General features: G+C 32.7%; 1 protein-coding gene across 1 annotated transcript in view; it reads left to right on the top strand.

Moving 5' to 3' along the window:
- The window catches only part of LOC131854827 (lachesin-like), an 87,497-nt gene extending 67,751 nt beyond the window's left edge, over positions 1 to 19,746 (top strand). Inside the window, exons 2-9 of the mRNA XM_059206032.1 lie at positions 1,454 to 1,557; positions 12,945 to 13,152; positions 13,691 to 13,849; positions 13,929 to 14,057; positions 14,134 to 14,427; positions 14,913 to 15,008; positions 19,134 to 19,244; positions 19,450 to 19,746. Of these exons, the coding sequence (XP_059062015.1) occupies positions 1,454 to 1,557; positions 12,945 to 13,152; positions 13,691 to 13,849; positions 13,929 to 14,057; positions 14,134 to 14,427; positions 14,913 to 15,008; positions 19,134 to 19,244; positions 19,450 to 19,517 (1,169 nt within the window). The 3' untranslated portion in view covers positions 19,518 to 19,746. The remainder of the gene's footprint in view (positions 1 to 1,453; positions 1,558 to 12,944; positions 13,153 to 13,690; positions 13,850 to 13,928; positions 14,058 to 14,133; positions 14,428 to 14,912; positions 15,009 to 19,133; positions 19,245 to 19,449) is intronic.
- The last annotated feature ends 470 nt before the right edge of the window (positions 19,747 to 20,216 follow it).

Here is a 20,216-nt window from a genome sequence, read left to right as displayed (position 1 = left end):
GTGCTTAGGCTAATACGATCAGGTGAGCAAATACGTACCGCTTTCATCTTCAGCCGGGTATATCTTATTGACATGCTCAGATAAATATATAAATCTGAGTAATAGAGCCTTCATTATTTTATATGCTTAGGTGTACATAGAAACTAAGTTTTTTTATTATAGTTAATTAACATTTTACACTAGTTATTATTTAGTTTTAGGTAACGGCATAACCTTTAATATAATTAGCTAACCGAAGAAAATTTATTTCACTAATATACAGTTTAAAAGTACTATAATCTTACTTCTATTTTGCATGAAACGCCACGGAAATTCTTTATGAATACGAAAATCCATTGTCCGAAAACGGGATAAATAAATCTATTGTTGTCAGTTTGTGCGAGATTGTGATACGTAAACAAGTTTGCAGCAGGCGACTACGGACCAAGTTTATTCAACAAACAACGATGTGCAGCACATGCAGGCTATGCAACAGCACCGATATATCGCGCGACGTGGCGCCGCCGCTCCGGCCGACATGCGATCCAGAGACGGTTTTTCGACCCTCTGTGTTCACTGCATGACAATTGTTTATTTACACTTTCCATGCACTCAAAACTAAACGACTGGTACGCTAAACAAAAACAAAACAACACATGTTCGTTTAGTCGTGTAATGCTACGGGTACATAAAAATAAGAAGCTAAGAGAAAAACAAAGAGCGCCAATTTGGCAAGTCGTAGACAAACGCATTTAAAATGGGCAGAGTAGAGCAGCAGCCATCTATCTTGGAGCTTGATAAACGACGACATTATTCCTTATCGCCCACTCAATTTGTTTAAAAGCGTTCTGCTTTGATAATTTGAAAATTACAAATCGTATTTTGACACAAAAATGTCCTTATAACTGCAAAGTCTTGCCAGATTTTTGATAAGCAAAGAGAGATCATTCCAATTCATCTGTATTTATGTGACTGGAATATGTTATTTTAAACTAAAAGAATATAATAATACGAGATAAAAAATCAAAAGAAGTAAAGTTAAGCAATTAGCATTAAAATTATTATATGAAATCATGAGCGCATCTGTTTATGATAAGAACGAGTTTAGGATAAGAATTAAAGCTATCCGTAGCCTAATACCCATACAATTAGGACTGTTTAGTTTGATACTAGATTTTTTGTACATGTGATTTGTCTATAGTTATCTACATATAAAGTACATGTTGCTATGTTATTAGCTTCTTATAGTTATATTATTGTTAGTTTATTACCGATTATCTTATTAATTTTTCTTTCAGTTTAATCGTTTTTTATTATACTCTTGTGATACCATTCCAATCATGCGTTATGAAAATAATGTGCCATTCCTGATTCTAATATTTAAATAGCTTATATAAATAATAATATTCTCTAGTAATATTAGATACTAGTGACGATTGCCAATTAACCTAATTTACTATTACTATTGTTTTAGTCGTGGAGGAGCCCGAATTCACCGACGTCATTCAGAATGTAACAGTACCCGCGGGTCGCAGTGTTCGACTTGCATGCTCAGTCAAGAACCTCGGCTCTTACAAGGTAAATTATTTATAAAATTAATAATAATATATTACTTAATTATTAATAATTATTATGAAGTACTTTGTTTTTGTGATTTTGGTATTATTCTATTTCAGTACTTAATAATAAACTCATCATTCTATTTAATATTATTAAGATATAAGACATGATGGTTATTGAGTATCAATATCATCCAGCAACGCAATTATGAAGTCGTAATATTTGGAATAACTTCTTCAAAAGAAATAGAAGCTTTTGATTTGTATAAAGTTGCTCACAGTCAGTATTCTAAAAGTATAGCATAGGTAACATTTATTCTTTAATATATATATATAAAGGAATGTTTGTGGTGAATATACGTGCAGCGAAAGAAAACATAAAATAAGAAGTATTTTATCATTTGATTTAAACCGCGCCGTCGTAATAAAGTGTCCATATAAATGGAGAAGGATATGATTTACAACCCCTACGCCGAGTTTGCACCTCTCTTCTATAACTGACTTAGCCTTAAATTAAACATGTTGTGTAGAATTTTTTAAAAAATTCGCGAAGAGTTTAGATGTACACTTTTATTCCTTGTTCATATTCAGATGTATATGAACAAGGAAAAAAGTAATAGTGGATAGCCTAGTAATTTACTTCCCCGGCCTAGGACGAGATCGTGAATTTTTAATATAGTAGACGCCGAAAATTTGTACGTCAATTTATATTTCCGTCTGATTTCTCCCCGTTAATGAAACACTAACAACAAATTAAAAGATTAAGCCGAGAGACGTCGCTAGGCTTAGCCCACACATCACTAGATTCAGATATATGAAATTTAATATAAGCTTTTCAAGCGTTGCGTTTACAACAAAATGAGTAAAAGTTTTAAAATCATACTGTAGAAATAGCAGATTAATACTATATACAGCATTTGCACTCGGCATCATGGTTCTCAAACTTCTGTGGCTGCAATTAGGTTTGAATTTATCTAAACGGAAATGACGGATGTAGAGTGCAGCTGTCGCCAGCACCGAGTGCCGCTAACTTGGTACCTAATACTGAAATCGGAATGCACTAGAAGCGACAACCGAGCGAAGAGCCGGATGACCGATAAGCCGCAAGGTGCCGTTGTCGCCTAACTGCCCGACCGCGCTCTCCCACCGGGGGCTCTGCTTCATTTGGGTTTCTCTCCCCATCGGCTACTGTTCTAAATCGCAGATAAGAATTAACCTATCGTGAAAATGTATATGCCTGTTGGATTTCCTTTGACTTTATTTGATGTTCTGGTCCTGTGTAAACTATAAGTCGAATTTAAATTTTTGTCGTTTTTACTATTTGCAGAAGCGCATATATATCTCCATATATTGAAAATCAAGCCAAGTTAAGGCATGGAAGTATTAGCTGGTGGTATTACCAGCAACTTCGTTTACTTTTTTTTTAGATAAAGTTAATCTAAGTATGTAATCGTGATAGAATCTATTTTCATAGAAAATTTCATTAAGATCCATTCAGCCATTATAACTTTAGTCTTGGTAAGATAACAAATAGTACATTTTTGCGTTTGCAATATTAGTATAGATGTTCAGTGCATGTTGCAAATATAAATATTCGTATCTAATAAAATAACAAAAATAGCAAACAGCGTAAAATATTTATTTTATTTCTTAGTTTACAATGTTATATTAAACATAGTTTCTGACCATGAAACTTATCAACATGGGAACGTACATAATAAAACATCAGGGACTAGCAGTAAAATCACAGAACTATTTTTATATCCATCTATTGATATCAGATTGAGTTTTTCTCTTCATTTTATTGCATTTACTTACATCTGTGACTGTCTGTGGTGCGAGCGCAATAAAAGCCAAGATAGTGTACTTTTGAAATAAAGGCTTAACTGGGGGAGGCATCACGGTTGCCCTGTATTGACAACAAGAAGCGGATTTTCCCGAAAGCCTCGCCTGTGCCATTAGTTTCCCGCATCGGTTAAAAAGATTTGTCTCTTCGTCCGTATTTTTTTGAATTATTGAGTCATGAGAAATATTACGATGAAAGTAAAAACCCTTTTTATATCTAGGCTTGTAAATATTCTATATAGAGAAATATACAATAAATATTTTTTCATCATTCAGTGGAGAAACTTAACTAATAAAAACCTTTCATATTTTCTAGCTGGTAGTTAAATAACGAAATGTATGCGATTTCATTAAATGCATTAGTTGTGATCAGGTATTTGTAATACCATGATTATATATTGTGTGATAATTATTCTATAGTTATAACAATAAGATAATGTAACATCTTATAGCAATACAAATATATTGGTAAGGTATTTTATGCAAATGTTGAAAGTATGCGCTGCGCACGTAGGTTCATCGGCATGAAATGTCAGATAGTCGGCTGTAGCACGTATGTGGGTTTGCAATAACATGCCACAATGAGTCGCAGCAATGCTACACTCGCGGCACACGCGGGGACCGGCTGTTCAAATTCTGGTGTATTTCTAGAGCGCTTAGGGCCACAATACACTATCCTGTAAAAACAAAGCCAAAAATACGAAATCAATAACAATACGACAATATATATCTTATTATAGTATAACCATTATCTTATATTACATAATTCATACAACAAATGCATTAAAGACCACATTATGTCGTTTGTTATAATAGACATTGTGCCTTTTTAGCGTCGACTCTAATATTCAGATAGTATCTGAAATTCATTCCAATATCCGATATCCATACACTAATAAAGTACAATCTTCCAATGCGACATTCAGATTTACATTAATTACAACACAATGTTCTATTATGTATATTATACTCTTGTCTATTATGTTGTTACAAACTTTATTATATCTTTTTACATACGCACATTATCTTATTTAGTTCTTATTATCTTACTTGATATGCTAGTAAAATTTTATGTTTCATGTAAATTATTGTTCTTGAATTATGAATATAAAGTTTATATATTTTTAGTATAATTCTGTCTTTAATGTGTGCTCGCTCTAATACGGCTTAATATGAACAAACAGCGTAAGATTAGGGGACGACGAGCTTTTGTCGCAATTCCGCAAATAATAGCAGCCCCCCGCCCCACATTGTTGCTCTTAAAATGATCGAAATTATTGAGAATAGATTTATGTTTAATTAAAATGATACATGTTTTAGATATTACGCTTTTAATATATCTATCTAAGATCGTATTCCCAGTAATATAATCCAATATTAATGTCAGATGTTACTTTTTTATTTATACAATCTGAGTTATGCTTGTTTATAATTGTATGAATAACCAATTACATAAATTTATTTTATAAATAAGTTCTTTTTTTAGTCTGATTTGAATGATATTGATAGAAAGAAAATTATAATATACAAAGAAAATTGATAGAATACAACGAAAACACCCAGACCGACGACAAGCAATCATACTCATCGGTACAAATTTTTGCATCATCCGAGGAATCGAGCCCATGAGACATCCGAAGTAAGGCGAAGCGCTATACCACCAAGGCCGTCACACACAAACTAGTCTATATCCATTAAAATCAATGGACAATGCAGTTTAATAAAGTTGCAAATTGCATGTATATAAAATAATAATTCTTTTTACGTACTCCTATTTTAGGAGTACGTAAAAAGAACTATTCGTAGATAAGTCTGTGCTAGTCAAATTTTATAGACTAAATGGAGATTAAAAAAATAAGTAATACCTACTAATACTACTAACTATACCTTTTATCAATAATATATAAATATAGATACACAAATACATGGATAGTAGGCTAGCTCATAAAATTTGTTACATATTAAAATGTTATTTATTTCAATTATGTTCGTTCGTGGACTCTTCCTTATAAAACTTATACATTTCCATTATTACAGGCCTATTTATACTTGTTGGAACATTTTAGAGAAGATTTCTACGATAGTTACTTAATAGTAAAGTGACATCAAGCAAAAATAACTTATTGGCTGTATAAATCGCGAAAAGTTCGAGAGCCCTCGGCACAAATCCGCGACTGAAGAGATTTCTAAGTGGGCTTTTAGTAGAAGTAAGCTAAGCCGTCTGGTGCACGATGTTCACTGATTCTTGTCTATGCCATTAGCGTCTTGCATTAGACTGTGTTAGTCTATTGCATATTGTATTATATGTTTCAGTACTTACATTTCTCAATTTACATAAACTTTTTATGTACTGAATACTCTTTCATTGTAAAATAAACAATTATTACTTTTCATCAGTTTCTCTGATACTCAAAATAGGACTTGACCACGAGTATATTAAATGGTAATAGTATTAAAGGGTATTAAAAAACCCGGAAAAATCATGTACAGCTAAAAATACAATAATAAACAATTGTCTGTTAATTGTCAATTGTTTGTCTGTTAATTGCTACTTCGGAATATTTTTAATAGATGGCTTTCATTCTATTTATTCTTGACCAACTATTTTTTAGTCTCATTTATTTCTATCTATTTTAGATCTAGCTAAATTTTTTTAAAAATTAAAATGAACTAGTATCTAAGGGTAGATTAATTAACAATAAACCACAGTATCTTATTAATATTGTAAACGCGAATGTTTATGTGGATTGTGTGGAATTATGTGGATATTATGGATTGATACATGTTTGTTACTCTTTCACGCAGAAACTATTGAACGGATTTTGGTGAAACTTTCCAGTAATATATAACTTACACACCAGAATAACACATATGCAATAAGATTCATACGAGTAAAACCGCGGGCACAGCCTGTAAAATAATTGCTCAGTTTCAATTGCTTTGAAGAAAATATATTTAAGAAAACTTCTGACTATAAGTATTATTACTTATATAAACGAAAAATTTGTTGTTAATAAATGTTTCGTTAGACGAAATTTGAACTTGCTGGATTTGATAAGTAAAGATTTAATTGATTTTATTTGTTAAATAAACTGTATCGCGAACTTAGACATAAAATAAAACTACCAACAAAGACCCTACAAGCAGGCATCAACTCGAAACAAACAAAGTACGATAACAGAGTAAGATGAAGCTTCTTAAACGTTCCATAATTAAATCTGTCGTAATATTATTAAACACGTCCACGAATCATCTCCTGCGGCGATAGGGTCCGTCGTTAAAGAGGTTGGTGCGGTGTGCGGCGTGCGGGTGTACCCTAGAATGGGTAAAGTTTCCAACGAGTCCATTATAAATCAAACGACGCCTCCGAGCCATGTCCTGAGGGACGAGCGTCTCCCGTGCCTCCTAAGTTCAACTTTGCCTCCTTAATGCCTCAACAATTAAGATAAAAAGAAAGAAGGGCCTAAATTAAAGGTGGTTAAAAGATAACGAGTTAATAGGCCACTCTAACTTTGCAACTCAAATGTCAAAATGCGGTGCTTATAAACGTGCTAGATATTTGATTGAAGCACTAACATACTTATTAGAGACAATGAAATAAATATAAGTACTAGACTAAATCAAAGCACTCCGCTTTGATTTGGTCTAGTATTGTAAATAAATGTCTCATAAATTTATTTGGATTGATTGGATTGATATAATTAATATACGGACAATCGCAAAATGAATTAGTCATTTTTAACTTTACCTCAAAATATCAGAATTTTTTAATATATATTTTTAAACAACTCAAAAATCTATCTCAAATCGCCTATGTAATTTATATAAATTGAGAATGTTACATCAACGATTTTATTTATTTATTTTACTTATAAAAAAATGAACAATGAGTTTGTATATATATCGAATTTCATTGCTAGTTTTGGTAATTGTTATCGATTGTATTTACTTTTATTTATGTTTGATACTCATTGGAGTGTATGTAGATTTATTTTTTTAATATGTTATAATTACTTTTTAAATCTAAATTTAAAACACTATTTCTGAAATAGGTATGGATAAATTATAATACTATTATTTTTTAAAGATACGCGACAAATGTAAAGGAAATAAAATAAGTTTCAGGATGGAGAGCAGCGCATCCTAATTCATTTAGGATCCGCAAACGAATGAAATTAGGTCCCCGCAACCGCTATGTCTAATATCATATTTGCATCAAGTAGCTTCATTATTCACTTATATTCAGAGTGAACAGAGATAGCCTGCTGTCTCTCTTATTAACTTATTTCTTGTTAGATTTATGAAGATGATAGAATAGGATAATTCATGAGAATTACCGATCAGAATATTGCTTTATTAACGGCAAGGATACCTAAAATAAATGATAAAAACTTTCCAATTCCAGATGACAGTACAAATAACGATATTGTTCATAACTTTCTTAGTCATTTATAATAGTTTGCATCAAAAAATCAAACGCACACGTACGTTTAAATCCTTATTCCTTAAAAAGGGAATAATTCTAAAACTCAGTTAAGAATTATAGGTATCCAGTAACATACAAGTACAATGAAATTTACCTCTCTATGCTGTGAGAGAATTTTATGATGGCTGACTCATTCAGAATACCTACTCGTTAACCAAAAATACTTAAAATTATTAAAGAAATTATTCGACATTATTCTACAATATTACAATGTTTATAATTATACTGAATGTGTATATTTTATAAAAACTTGGTCGTGTTCAGGGTTGTTTTATAGAAATCTCCGTCAGCTCGGAAAGACCGCAATTTATTTCTGAATCCGATTTCATTCTCGTTCATTCGGCACTTTCCCTCACTAAGCAATTTTATAATCCTAATTCCGACAAACTTGGGACGTTACAAAATATTTCGTGTCGACCCCGACCGTGCGATGCCAACTTCGTCAAGTTCAACACTCAACGCTTATCTCTAACCGCTAACAATTTTGATTCCTCCTTAATTTTATCTTAACTGTGGGAACAATAAAAGGAAACTTTCAAGAATACCTTTTATGTTTTATACGAATCCACGATAACCCAAAGGATTTGGATAAATTGTATATGTATCTATAAAGCGAAGTCCAGTTAAACTTTGTGCTTTTATAGCGAAGAACGCTCATCAAACACAGCGGAATTTGCCAAACCCAAAATTTAATTTACATACAACTTCATATACGTAATTCAAGATATAAACTACCGGTTTAAACTCAGTTAAGATGTATAGACAGATACACAAATATTTTAATAATCACACATAACTTGGCTCTACAATTTTATATATATTTATATTATTTTAATAGCGTTCACTATTACAAAATGTAATAGTGAACGCTATTAAAATAATAGCTGATTTATCCTTTTCTTTATTAATATTATAAATGCGAAAGTAACTCTGTCTGTCTGTCTGTCGTGCTTTCACGCCAAAACTACTGAACCGATTAAAAAGAAATTTGGTACACAGATACCGGTACCCTTAAGAGGATAAAAATTAAATTAGGTGATGAGAGCTTGTATGGAAATTCATTCATTATAATTAATATCATATAAAGTTTCAACTTTAAGTCTTTATATTTTTTGGATTATTTTTAAATATATTAGATTATTCTGTTTATTTGGTCGAGATTACTATTCCACGTGAATCAAGTCGCGGGCAGCTAGCACCTTTCTGTACAACAATTTTAATCACATCCATCCAAGCTTTTAAGCATGATTGAAATTTAACCGTGATCACTTATTGTTATATATGAATAATATTTGTATAATAGCTATAAAAATAAATACTATCTTGTAAAATGTTAATTTATTACTTAGTGATTACCTACCTCGTCGTCATCTGGAGATCATTAAAAACAGCGTCCACTAAACGGTGAAGAGACGCGAAGCGAGGCGTGCCGAGGCTTGTAATTCAATCAGAGCGATGCAGAGGGACACCGCACCGTGATTAGATTAGACGCCGGCCACAATTACGCAGATCAGATTTACATCCGCTGCCGCTGTCTCGGTCTCCGTTGTCGTAACATCGCTATCAACAGCGACACCTTCACATTACTCATAATCTAACACTTCTTTGAAAACATTATAAAATGTAACGATATAAACGTTGATCAATGTTATTAGTAACCATATATATGTGAGGACAAAAGTTATTTAAATTAGACGTAAATTACTCCATTAAAGAACATAACATTTAGTTTTGAATATTGGTAAAAAGTACTATAAATTGGTTTAAAAAAATGTTCTTATAAGTTTGTATATATTTAGTCTTTGAAAATATAATATTTACAACGTTTAAATTTAAAATTTAAATGAATTATGATCGAATTTCACCACTAGGCAACCGCTGTTCTACGTTTTACTAAAAATTTGCATTTATTTTCGACTATAAAACTTAATACAGGCTATTGACAATGATACGTTAAAATGATTTTTTAAAGTTAATTTAGTAGAACTTCAGTCTATTCATTCATAATTTTCTTATATTTTTAATTGCAGACAAGATACAAACTACAGCACTTGCATGGAAAGTGGAAACCAATGTTAAATAATTGAAATTATTGATAGGAGTTACCTTTAAATTAATTAGCAGGTCCTTTTTTAAACACATTACAATGTATAGATATATCATTAAATGAATACGACCGACCGAAGACCGCATAATCAATATATGATATGAGTAACTTAATTTAATGTAAAAAGTTTTATTTGTTCTTTAGAGGTAAAATTTCAGCTGAATTAAATCTGTTCAGTATTTTTTATTATGAGATAAGATGGTAATTTTCTAATTAAGAACGTTAAGTTTAAATTTTACATGAAATTATTTTAACATAAATCACTTGTAATATTAAGCCTTGTTTAATATCGTTGAGCCCCAGGTTACGCCGACAAGTCAGGTCGCCGTCATTAGAGGGGTTACCGTCCCATTGCATAATAAAATGGGCGAAGTTTCCTCAAGTCCATTATAAATTAGACAGCGGTTGAGAGCCGCATCACTTAAGATAGGTAAGATGTGACCCGGCACGAGTTTTAGCTACCAAACTTCCCCTATATTGCCATCGCAATCTTGATAAAAAGAACTACCCAGTAACCGTGATTCAAACTTGCGATTGAATTACGAAATAAAGAAATGCACTCGGTAATATTGAATTTGTTTATTATTATAAAATAACTATTAGGTATTTATATTTCACAAAAAATATGACAAGAATTTTTGGTTTTATCTTTACATAAATTGGAATTTTGGTGAAAACTATCTGTTTGTGTATTAAGATTTCACGTGAAGACAGCATTAGGACGAACCAACATAAAAATATAGACCAACATAAAAATATTGGCCATAGAAAGCTAAGAAAAAATACGCCGCATATAATTGTATTAATAGATGACGCCTCTAAATATACACGTGTAAGTCACGGGCACCACTAGTGGATTTTACAATTATATACGTTTAATATAATTATATAAGTTACAATCTTTCAAAATTATATAATAGTAGCTTTATCTTTTCAGCCCGATCGGTTTAAAATTGAAGTTTCATATAAACTTTCATCCCCTATTTTATTCCTTTGGGGATAGAATTAATCAAAATCCTTTCTTAGCGGATGCCTACGTCATAATATCTACCTGCATGCCAAATTTCAACCGATCCGATCCGTCTAGTGGTTTGGGCTGTGCGTTGATAGATCACTATGTCAGTCACCTTTGAGTTATATATATTTAGATTATATTAATATGGAATACTAAAGTTGACTAAGTAGGTACATATAATATCAAGTATCCTTTATTTCTAGCGTTTGTGATCAATTTCAATCAGACTTCACCAGACTTTCAAATACAATCGTACGTAATATATATAGTACATATAAAGGGCAGGATTTTGTCTAGACACAAACACAGAGTTAGACAAATTATAATTTAGCTATTTGTAATCTTAAATATCTAAACATGTTTCTCCAAGTTTGTTTTGATGTGATTTAATCATTCCGGAGCTAAAATTAAAGTAGCGAGATTGCTGGAAGTATAACAATCTCTGTAAAATGCATTTTAAGCGCTTAATGCCGCGGAAATTGGTGTGAAGCGGCGACAACGAACGACGGCACGCGGTATGGCGAGGCGATGGCAGCTCTGTGCAATTACACAGATGTCGTGCTACAGCCCGACATCTAATGACTACTCGTAAAGGTTCAAGTTCGCCATTTATATTGCTTTAAATGAGCACCGACACATTAAACACAATCAATAATACCTAATTCTTGAAATTCTAAATATTTAATTAATTTTATATATATATCCATATCAAATTATTTATATACTGGAAAGGTTCTTGATTGTTTAGGTAGTATTTGCTTAAAATAATTATAAAGTAGTAAAAGGTAGAAATTATTCTTATAGTCAACCAAGTAGTGATTATAATGTTTATTATTAGTGGTAGAAAATAATTCTTATTTATATTATTTATTATATTTTTCATATTATTCACATAAAATGTAACGTAGGTTAGATATGTGTGATATGTTAGATACGCCAAAAACTGTTACGTAACTTTGTACATTCTACGAATTACGCAGATGTTCGTATCCGTAATAATTGTTCAACATATTAAAACCAACCAATAATAATATTTTTACTTCAGAATTAACATAATGTCAAATTTCAAATTTCGAACATGTCGCATTGTATAATCATGTCGTTTATAAGTATTTTTATTTTCTTCCTAAAAAAATATCGGCGGAAGAACGCCGCTTTCTTTAATTTCCGTTACGTCACTGCTTCAATTGGAAGAACGATTGGAAACCATTGAGGCACGATGTTCTCCACCCTAAGTTCTTGCGTTATTAACGTTTCTTAAAAATACATTAATATTTTGGTAACATGTTTTTCATATAAAAAAATCCGTTTCTTTTTTTGCTTTTCTCGTGTGGTCATGATTGAATGACTCCGTGATTTACACGCCAGTAATATTTGCAATAAAATGTTTTCTTCATTAGTAATAGATGATTTACTAAATTATTGGTTAATGCTCTGATGATATTTAATACTATTAGAAAATATGATGAAGGCCAAAAGCAGTATCTACATCTAGCTCGAATCACATCGTTCTCGTCTATATAACAAATTTGACACTAATAGTTCATATACGAAAGATATCTTAAAAAATATATACTATAGAGAAACTTTAGGAAACTGACAAAATAAAAATCAATATTTTTATAATTTTTGTCTATTTTTGGCTTAATATTGTGGTTTTATAAGCTTTATTTAAAATTATGATTATTTCGTTCTCCTCACTACATTACGAGTATATGTATGTTGAAACGTAAATTTAATTACTTGTGGTAAACAATAAAAAATATTTCATAATATACATCAAATTATTCAATTAAAGTTTTGAAATAATCTTGGGTATGGAAAGAAACTACAATTATTCTGTTAATGCAATCAGAAACTCATACCAACGTGTAAAGCGACACAAATTCTAATCTAGATATTATAACAGCTGTTATTTACATAATAAAAATATTTGTTTTTTTTTCTATTCAGGTGGCGTGGATGCACTTCGAACAATCTGCTATTCTTACTGTTCATAATCATGTGATTACACGGAATCCTCGAGTGAGCGTGACCCATGACAAACACCGTACATGGTTTCTCCATATATCTGACGTACGAGAGGAAGACCGTGGGCGATACATGTGCCAGATCAACACTGTCACTGCAAAAACACAATTCGGCTATTTGCATGTAGTTGGTAAGATTATTCGCATTATATTACACCATAGTTAATAACCACCGTTTGCTTATTTAAAAAAAATGGTTTGTACTTCACGATCAGCCGTTTAGTTATATCAAGGTTATAGACATTATAAACAAAAAGATTTTATAATTTATATGATTTTAGTAACAAAATAATATAAAATTGCATTCTATTGAAGATAACATAAGTGAAAATGAAGAGGTCACTGATAATAAATTATTTATTTGTATATTACTGATTTAAGACAGTTTCGTATATAGCAGTCCAATTCTTTGATTAGCTCCTTCTTTTCAATTTTAATTTGTTGTTTATAATATCATGTTTTTATTGCCTACCTATGATATTAAAATAATAGGTTACTTCCATAATAATATGATATGATATGAACATGTATGTTTCGAATTAAAATATTTCAAATACTAGTAAGGGTAACTCATTATTTGATAATATCGAATAATGAGTTACATTACTAGTATTTGTATATTTAATTTAATTTTTGTATATTTAAGTAAAACGGACTTCTAATTTGCAGTGCCACCGACGATCGATGACTCTTTGAGCTCCAGCGACGTTATCGTCCGAGAAGGCGCCAACGTCACCCTGACGTGTCGCGCTAATGGCTCCCCTAAGCCCACCATCAAGTGGAAACGGGACGACAATTCAAAAATATCCATCAGTAAAGGACATACCGGTTAGAAATCGATTTTGTTAATGATACCCCTTTACATTTTCGACTGCGATCACGAGTAAGGCTTACTTAATCTTTTCAGTTTCCGAATGGGAGGGAGAAGTTTTGGAGATGGCGCGCATTTCCAGATTAGATATGGGTGCTTACCTATGTATAGCCAGTAATGGAGTCCCACCAACAGTGTCGAAACGAGTCAAAGTTAGCGTTGATTGTAAGTTAAAACCAGTAATAACTTGTGCAGTAAGTTTCGGCTTGCGGGAACTCTCATCGAAATTTTTTTGTTTTAGTTCCCCCAATGTTATGGATTCCTCATCAGTTAGTCGGCGCTCCCCTCTTCTATAACGTAACTCTGGAATGCTTCACAGAAGCTCACCCTACTTCTTTAAATTATTGGACACGAGATGATGGACATATGATCCATGAAAGTGCAAAATATCACATGGAAAATACTGTCGGTGTACCAGCTTATAAAACACATATGAGACTGCTTATTAGACATATTACCACTGAAGATTATGGAACTTACAAATGTGTTGCTAAGAATCCAAGAGGAGAATCCGATGGAACGATACGTTTATACAGTAAGTAATCAATAATTTAATACTATTTATAGGAAAATATTTCTTAAATTTTATAACTACTTCTTAAACTTAAAACATCATTAAGTATTAAGGTTTGTAGGAATTATTTTTATGTTCCTCCTCATGGCTCAAAAACAACAAAGTTTTGTGAACTCAAAAACAAAATTGGCAGTTAATCACTATTAAAATCAAATAGTTTTTTAAAGTACTACCTGTTACCCGAGATTTCATCTGCTTCAATAAACTTTTTTCTTTTATTACACCCTCTTCGAGGTTATATTTTGAGGCAAAACACCGGGCGTATTGCCGTAAAATATCTTATCATAAAATTTCCTCATGATAAAATCTATTCTTAAGTTCAATTTTATTAATATCCGGGAAAAAAGTAACAAACAAAGATGCAGCCACCGTCAGTTAAGTTACAATAAGTCAATAATCAAATTATATGTTAAATCTTAGTTTAATATGATATAATTCTTAATCAGCGTCGTCGCCACCGACTACAACTCCAGATCCTAGAGCTATGACAGTACCGCCACCGTCAAGACCGCCACGCAGAGATACGCCGCTAACAGATAAAGGTAATATTTACAAACAGAAATCGGAAGGTATAACATGTCTATTTAATAATAATAAATCCTATAATACGAAACTATGTCCGTCCTCATTACACAACCTATCTTGAAAAGATGATATGAACAAACAGTTGGAAACATTTTCATATTTATGATAACCATATAGAGAAATAGCAGGAGCTGCTTAACGTAGCATCGTGCGCAAGTAATAATGTTTCTTTAGGGTTTCAGTTAGTATGGTAAAAGAAGAATGAAAACAGACTTAACGTGATGATGTTAAACTAAAACCAATGTCAAAATTGTACGGGGATCGAACCCATGACCTTCGCAAGTTGAGGCAATATGTTGAACTATACCACATAAATTGTCAATTAAAACTTAACAGTTCAGATTTAATGTTAGTCGAATAATAGTATCAAATATTTTATTAATTCATAAAAAAAATACTTATAATATTTCGTGTATGAACAAACTCATCAATATCTGATACCGTCAATAAAATGCATGGAACAACAATTTTACGTCGGTGATTCTGTTTATTAAGAGATAATATTACCTTTACGAGTCATATCAATCCACAAGAGCGTTCAGTTTTCATTGTTTGCTGCTGTTTCAGTTATTATTAGTGGTCGTTATACGTATTTGTTTATTGATCATAAACCGAAACGACGATCTGCTTGTCGCCAGCCTGTAGTTTGTAAACTGGCTTCGAATATTATGGGCCCTCATAAAACATAAACAAATCGTTTATACGCAAACGTTTTATGAAGTGGTACTATATATATTTTACTCTTATCACAAACGATAAAATTAGGGTTTATGATTAGTTAATAGACCAAAACTTTAAACAGATTCTATAATGTTTGAGTTCTGTGTATATTACAATTAAATTGAACAGTATAATATATTATTACCCACAGAGAAGTTATCTATGCTATAACAATATAACAGTCCATCATCTACAGACAGCAATAGGATGCTATAAAAATTAATTAGTCCTAATTTAATGACCGAGTATTGAAGCACCTTTATTATGAAATAACACAATTTAATAGCGCATATTCCTTTGCTGAATATAAATACCAAATATCTTATAATACAAGATTATCTGCCGTTCCATGTCAGTAACCGCTATATCCGTAGCCGGTTACGACTATTTAAAACCAAGTAGGTGGTTAGTGATTTTATAGAAATAAAAAAACGGATATTACGATGCAGGTAATATCATACGTATTTATTACTACCAAAATGATACTTACAAAGAATAAACATGACGTACTCGACATTTTTATTTGTTGTAGGTACATAAGTTTTTAGCCTGCCCCATTACTCCGGATATATTGGCAAGTTAGACTATTCTTAGTTATGTTACAGCTGACGCAGCTTAGAAACATCCTGCATTACACCATATTATCGTCATATGTTGTTTCTGTTCCTTTCTGCGCCATATCAGTGCCAAATAATATAATTTTATTACAAGTTTTCTAATTATTGTACTCATCAAACAACAACAATGAATAATGCATATCTACGACGCAATTTAATATTTTATTAATAGATTATTTATTAAAATAGTGGATGACGTATTAAAATATAGTAACAAAAATATTTAGTTATATTTAACAATATATTCAAATTTCATCCTAATTCTTACATTCAATTTTACGAGAAACCTTAACAGATAGTATTGTTTACCTTCGCTACAGTTTTACTACAATACTTTATTATGTATATAGACAAAGATTATGACATTCTACAAACATTTTAATTGTTAGATTTATTTGTTACGTTCTATCAAATTAAGAAATTAGCTCGACAGGTTCAATAGTTTATTAAACAATAGGGTTTTTTATGAATATGATCCTTAATTAATGTTGGTCATGTTTTATATAAATACATCGTTGAATTTGAAAAATCCATTAGGTTGCTACGGCAACGAGTTGTTTTTATACCGGACGGGACGTAGCGGCTGCACAACGTCAACACAGACGGCTTATTTTTTGCACCCATTACGAATTTACGCTGGGCCAACCACGCGACAATATTGGGCAACTTTTCAATAACCGGCCGCTCGCCGACCCCTGTCCACTGTCCCTTGCCATATTGAATCCTTTACCTAATGACTTCCACAATCTCTGTAAGAAATATAATAAATGTTAGGTACATTCTTGTTTCCGAGTAGATACGTAGTGGAATCTTATTTTGTCAACTTATTCTAGGAGTTTATTCCTTGATATAGTATTTGTAAGTGCACGTAAAATAACGTGTAGATATATTTTTATAATGGGTAAAGTCTGCTGGTCTAATTTTATTCTTGCGCTTAAACATCTACAGGTGTAGTCCCGAAACTTTGGAAGACGGCTTTGGTTAATCCGATCCCTAAGAAGGGAGATCGCTTAGATCCAGCTAACTACAGGCCCATAGCCATCACCTCCTTATTCTCAAAAACCATGGCGTCGATTGTCAACCGTCAACCCCTACGATACCTAGAAGTGAACCTGTTGATTTCTGATCGTCAGTATGGTTTTCGCCAGGGTCGCTCAGCTGGTGATCTTCTAGTGTATTTGACACATCGATGGGCAGAGGCTATTGAGAGTAAGGGCCTCCCCCTTACTCTATCTGTTACTGTATCTGTCTTATCTGTACCCTATCTGTTAGTCTGGATATTGCGAATGCCTTTGATCGGGTTTAGCACAAAGCTCTTCTTTCAAAGCTACCATCCTTCGGGGTGCCTGCGAAGTTATACAAATAGGTCGCCAGTTTTCTTGCTGATCGGAGCATCAAGATCGTTGTCGATGGTGCTTGCTCCGACCATTCCACACTCTGTGAATGCTGGTGTTCCACAAGGCTGTGTGCTGTCTCCGACTCTGTTCCTTCTGCATATCAATGATATATTACAAATCAACAACATTCATTGCTATGCGGATGACAGTACCGGAGATGCCTTGTACAGCGGCCATGCTAATATGTCACAGGCAAAAGTTATAGAGTACCGGAACAAACTTGTGTTCCAAATCGAAACTTCATTCCATCAAGTTTCGGTTTGGAGTCAGGAAAATTGTGTTCAATTCAACCCCAAGAAGACACAAGTGCGCGTTTACCGCTAAAAAGAATCCATTTATCGTATCTCCTCAGTTTCAAGACACTCTCCTTGATATGAAGCCAAATCTCGAGGTCCTTGGCGTTGATATATCCAATGACGTTCAGTTTTGCAGTCATTTGGAAGACAAGGCTAAAATAGCCTTAAAAAAGCTTGGTGTGCTCAGTAGAGTGAGACGGTATTTCACGGCGGCCCATCGCTTGCAATTATACAAGGCGCAGATCCGGACGCACATGGAATACTGTTCTCATCTCTGGACGGGAGCACCACAATACCAGGTACTTCCATTTGACCGCATTCAGAACCGAGCGCAGCCAGAATCATTGGTAATCAACGTCTATGTGACAGACTCGACCCATTGGCTTTGCGGCGAGATATTGCATCTCTGTGCATTTTCTACCGCATATATCACGGGGAGTGTTCTGAGGAATTGTTCGGATTGATACCAGCTGCTGAGTTTCACCACCGTACCACCCGCCGGTGGATCATCTGGATGAATGACGGTCTTCCACAGTGCGGTTTTCTAGAAACTTTTTGCCTCGCACAACCACATTGTGGAATCACCTTCCAGCAATGGTATTTCCGAACCGATACGATATTGAAACCTTCAAGAAAAGAGCTTATTCCTTTTTAAAAGGCCGACAACGTACTTGCAATTCCCCTGGTGTTGCGGGTGTTCATGGGCGGCCGTAATCACTTACCATCAGGTGAGCCGCATGCTCGGGCACAAACGAGCATGCGGCTCACCTGATGGTAAGTGATTGTTATAAAAAAAAAAAGAAAACATTGTCTAGTATTCTAGCTGACTCGACAAACGTTGTTTCGCCTTATAAATTATAATCGCTATTAAAAAATATGGGTTGATGGTAGAAGGGTGAATATTCAGGATTGTATATATTTAAGCCATTTCGCGAATTTTATATATTAGAAAACTTTAATTACGTATAAACGTAACAAAATGGTTATATTGTAAATATTATTGATATTTACATTGCATGTTTCATATATGCATAAATTTCCATCTTTGACAGGAACAAAATATCTATCCAATCTAAATGAGATTGATAAAGAGAAGCAGAAAACAGACGAGGGTGGTGGGAAGACACACCTCAACTGGGTGGGTGGTGCTTCCCAAGTTACAGGTAAATATCAGCTTTATCCTGATTATCTGTACGGAGATCTCGTAATAGCTATCTATTGAATATTTTTGATAATAGCTATTATTTGTGTAAAGTTTGTTTATATGCAATCAAAACGTACTACAATCTTGTCAAAAATCTCTATTTATTTTTGTGTAGGATTGTATATATGTAGTAGGTATCTAAATTATACATCTTTTTATTTCAGGCGGTGCAGATTGGAGGAGAAGCCATCTATGGATTTTAGTAATATCGATTGCACCATTTTATTTTTAAAATATCAAATTATATTTATCCAAATCCACACAGTCCATTTTATACACAATTATTCAATGTATTACGAATGTTTAGCTTATATCAATAGCGCTAAGGTTAGAAAAAAATCATCTACTCAAAAGCACCAGCTACAGCAACCTATCTGAAATTGTTCCCGATATTATTATGATTCGTTTTTAGTCTATATAATTATTTATAAATATTTAATCGTATTCAATTAATAACTAGTTACAGAAAGTGAAATTATAATTAGTTTTTTTATAGATATTTTTTAATATTCATTTTTACTATACGGTAAAACGTAAATAACCTACCTATATGTCTTGTTATTTCGAACTTAAAAACAACCTATAAGATGTTGTTTACATGAGGAATAAAAACCTTAATTTGGATTCTTTGTTGACTGTGTATTTTTATTAATTATATTTTTTTATATATGACCTTTGCATTACTCTCAAAGTTCTGTTTTAAAATTAGACTGCGTTTCTTCAAAACAAAAACTCATATACACAAATTATCTAAATGATGTTTATTATTCGATAATAAAACTAAAACTATTTCTTTTTTTCTTTACGTGGATAAATCCCCGGGTAGGTATGGTAGGTACTGGAGATTACTGCCGGACTTCTGGTTAAAATCTCGCCGCGTTCCATCTCGCGCCTTTTGCCAGAGTCGCGAAACCCCAAGTAGATTCCTTGG

The sequence above is a fragment of the Achroia grisella genome, unplaced genomic scaffold (assembly GCF_030625045.1).
Source record: "Achroia grisella isolate CSIRO2021 unplaced genomic scaffold, CSIRO_AGI_Agris_v1 utg1023, whole genome shotgun sequence".
NCBI classification, from domain to species: Eukaryota; Metazoa; Arthropoda; class Insecta; order Lepidoptera; family Pyralidae; genus Achroia; species Achroia grisella.
This window is presented reverse-complemented; position numbering and strand designations above follow the sequence as displayed.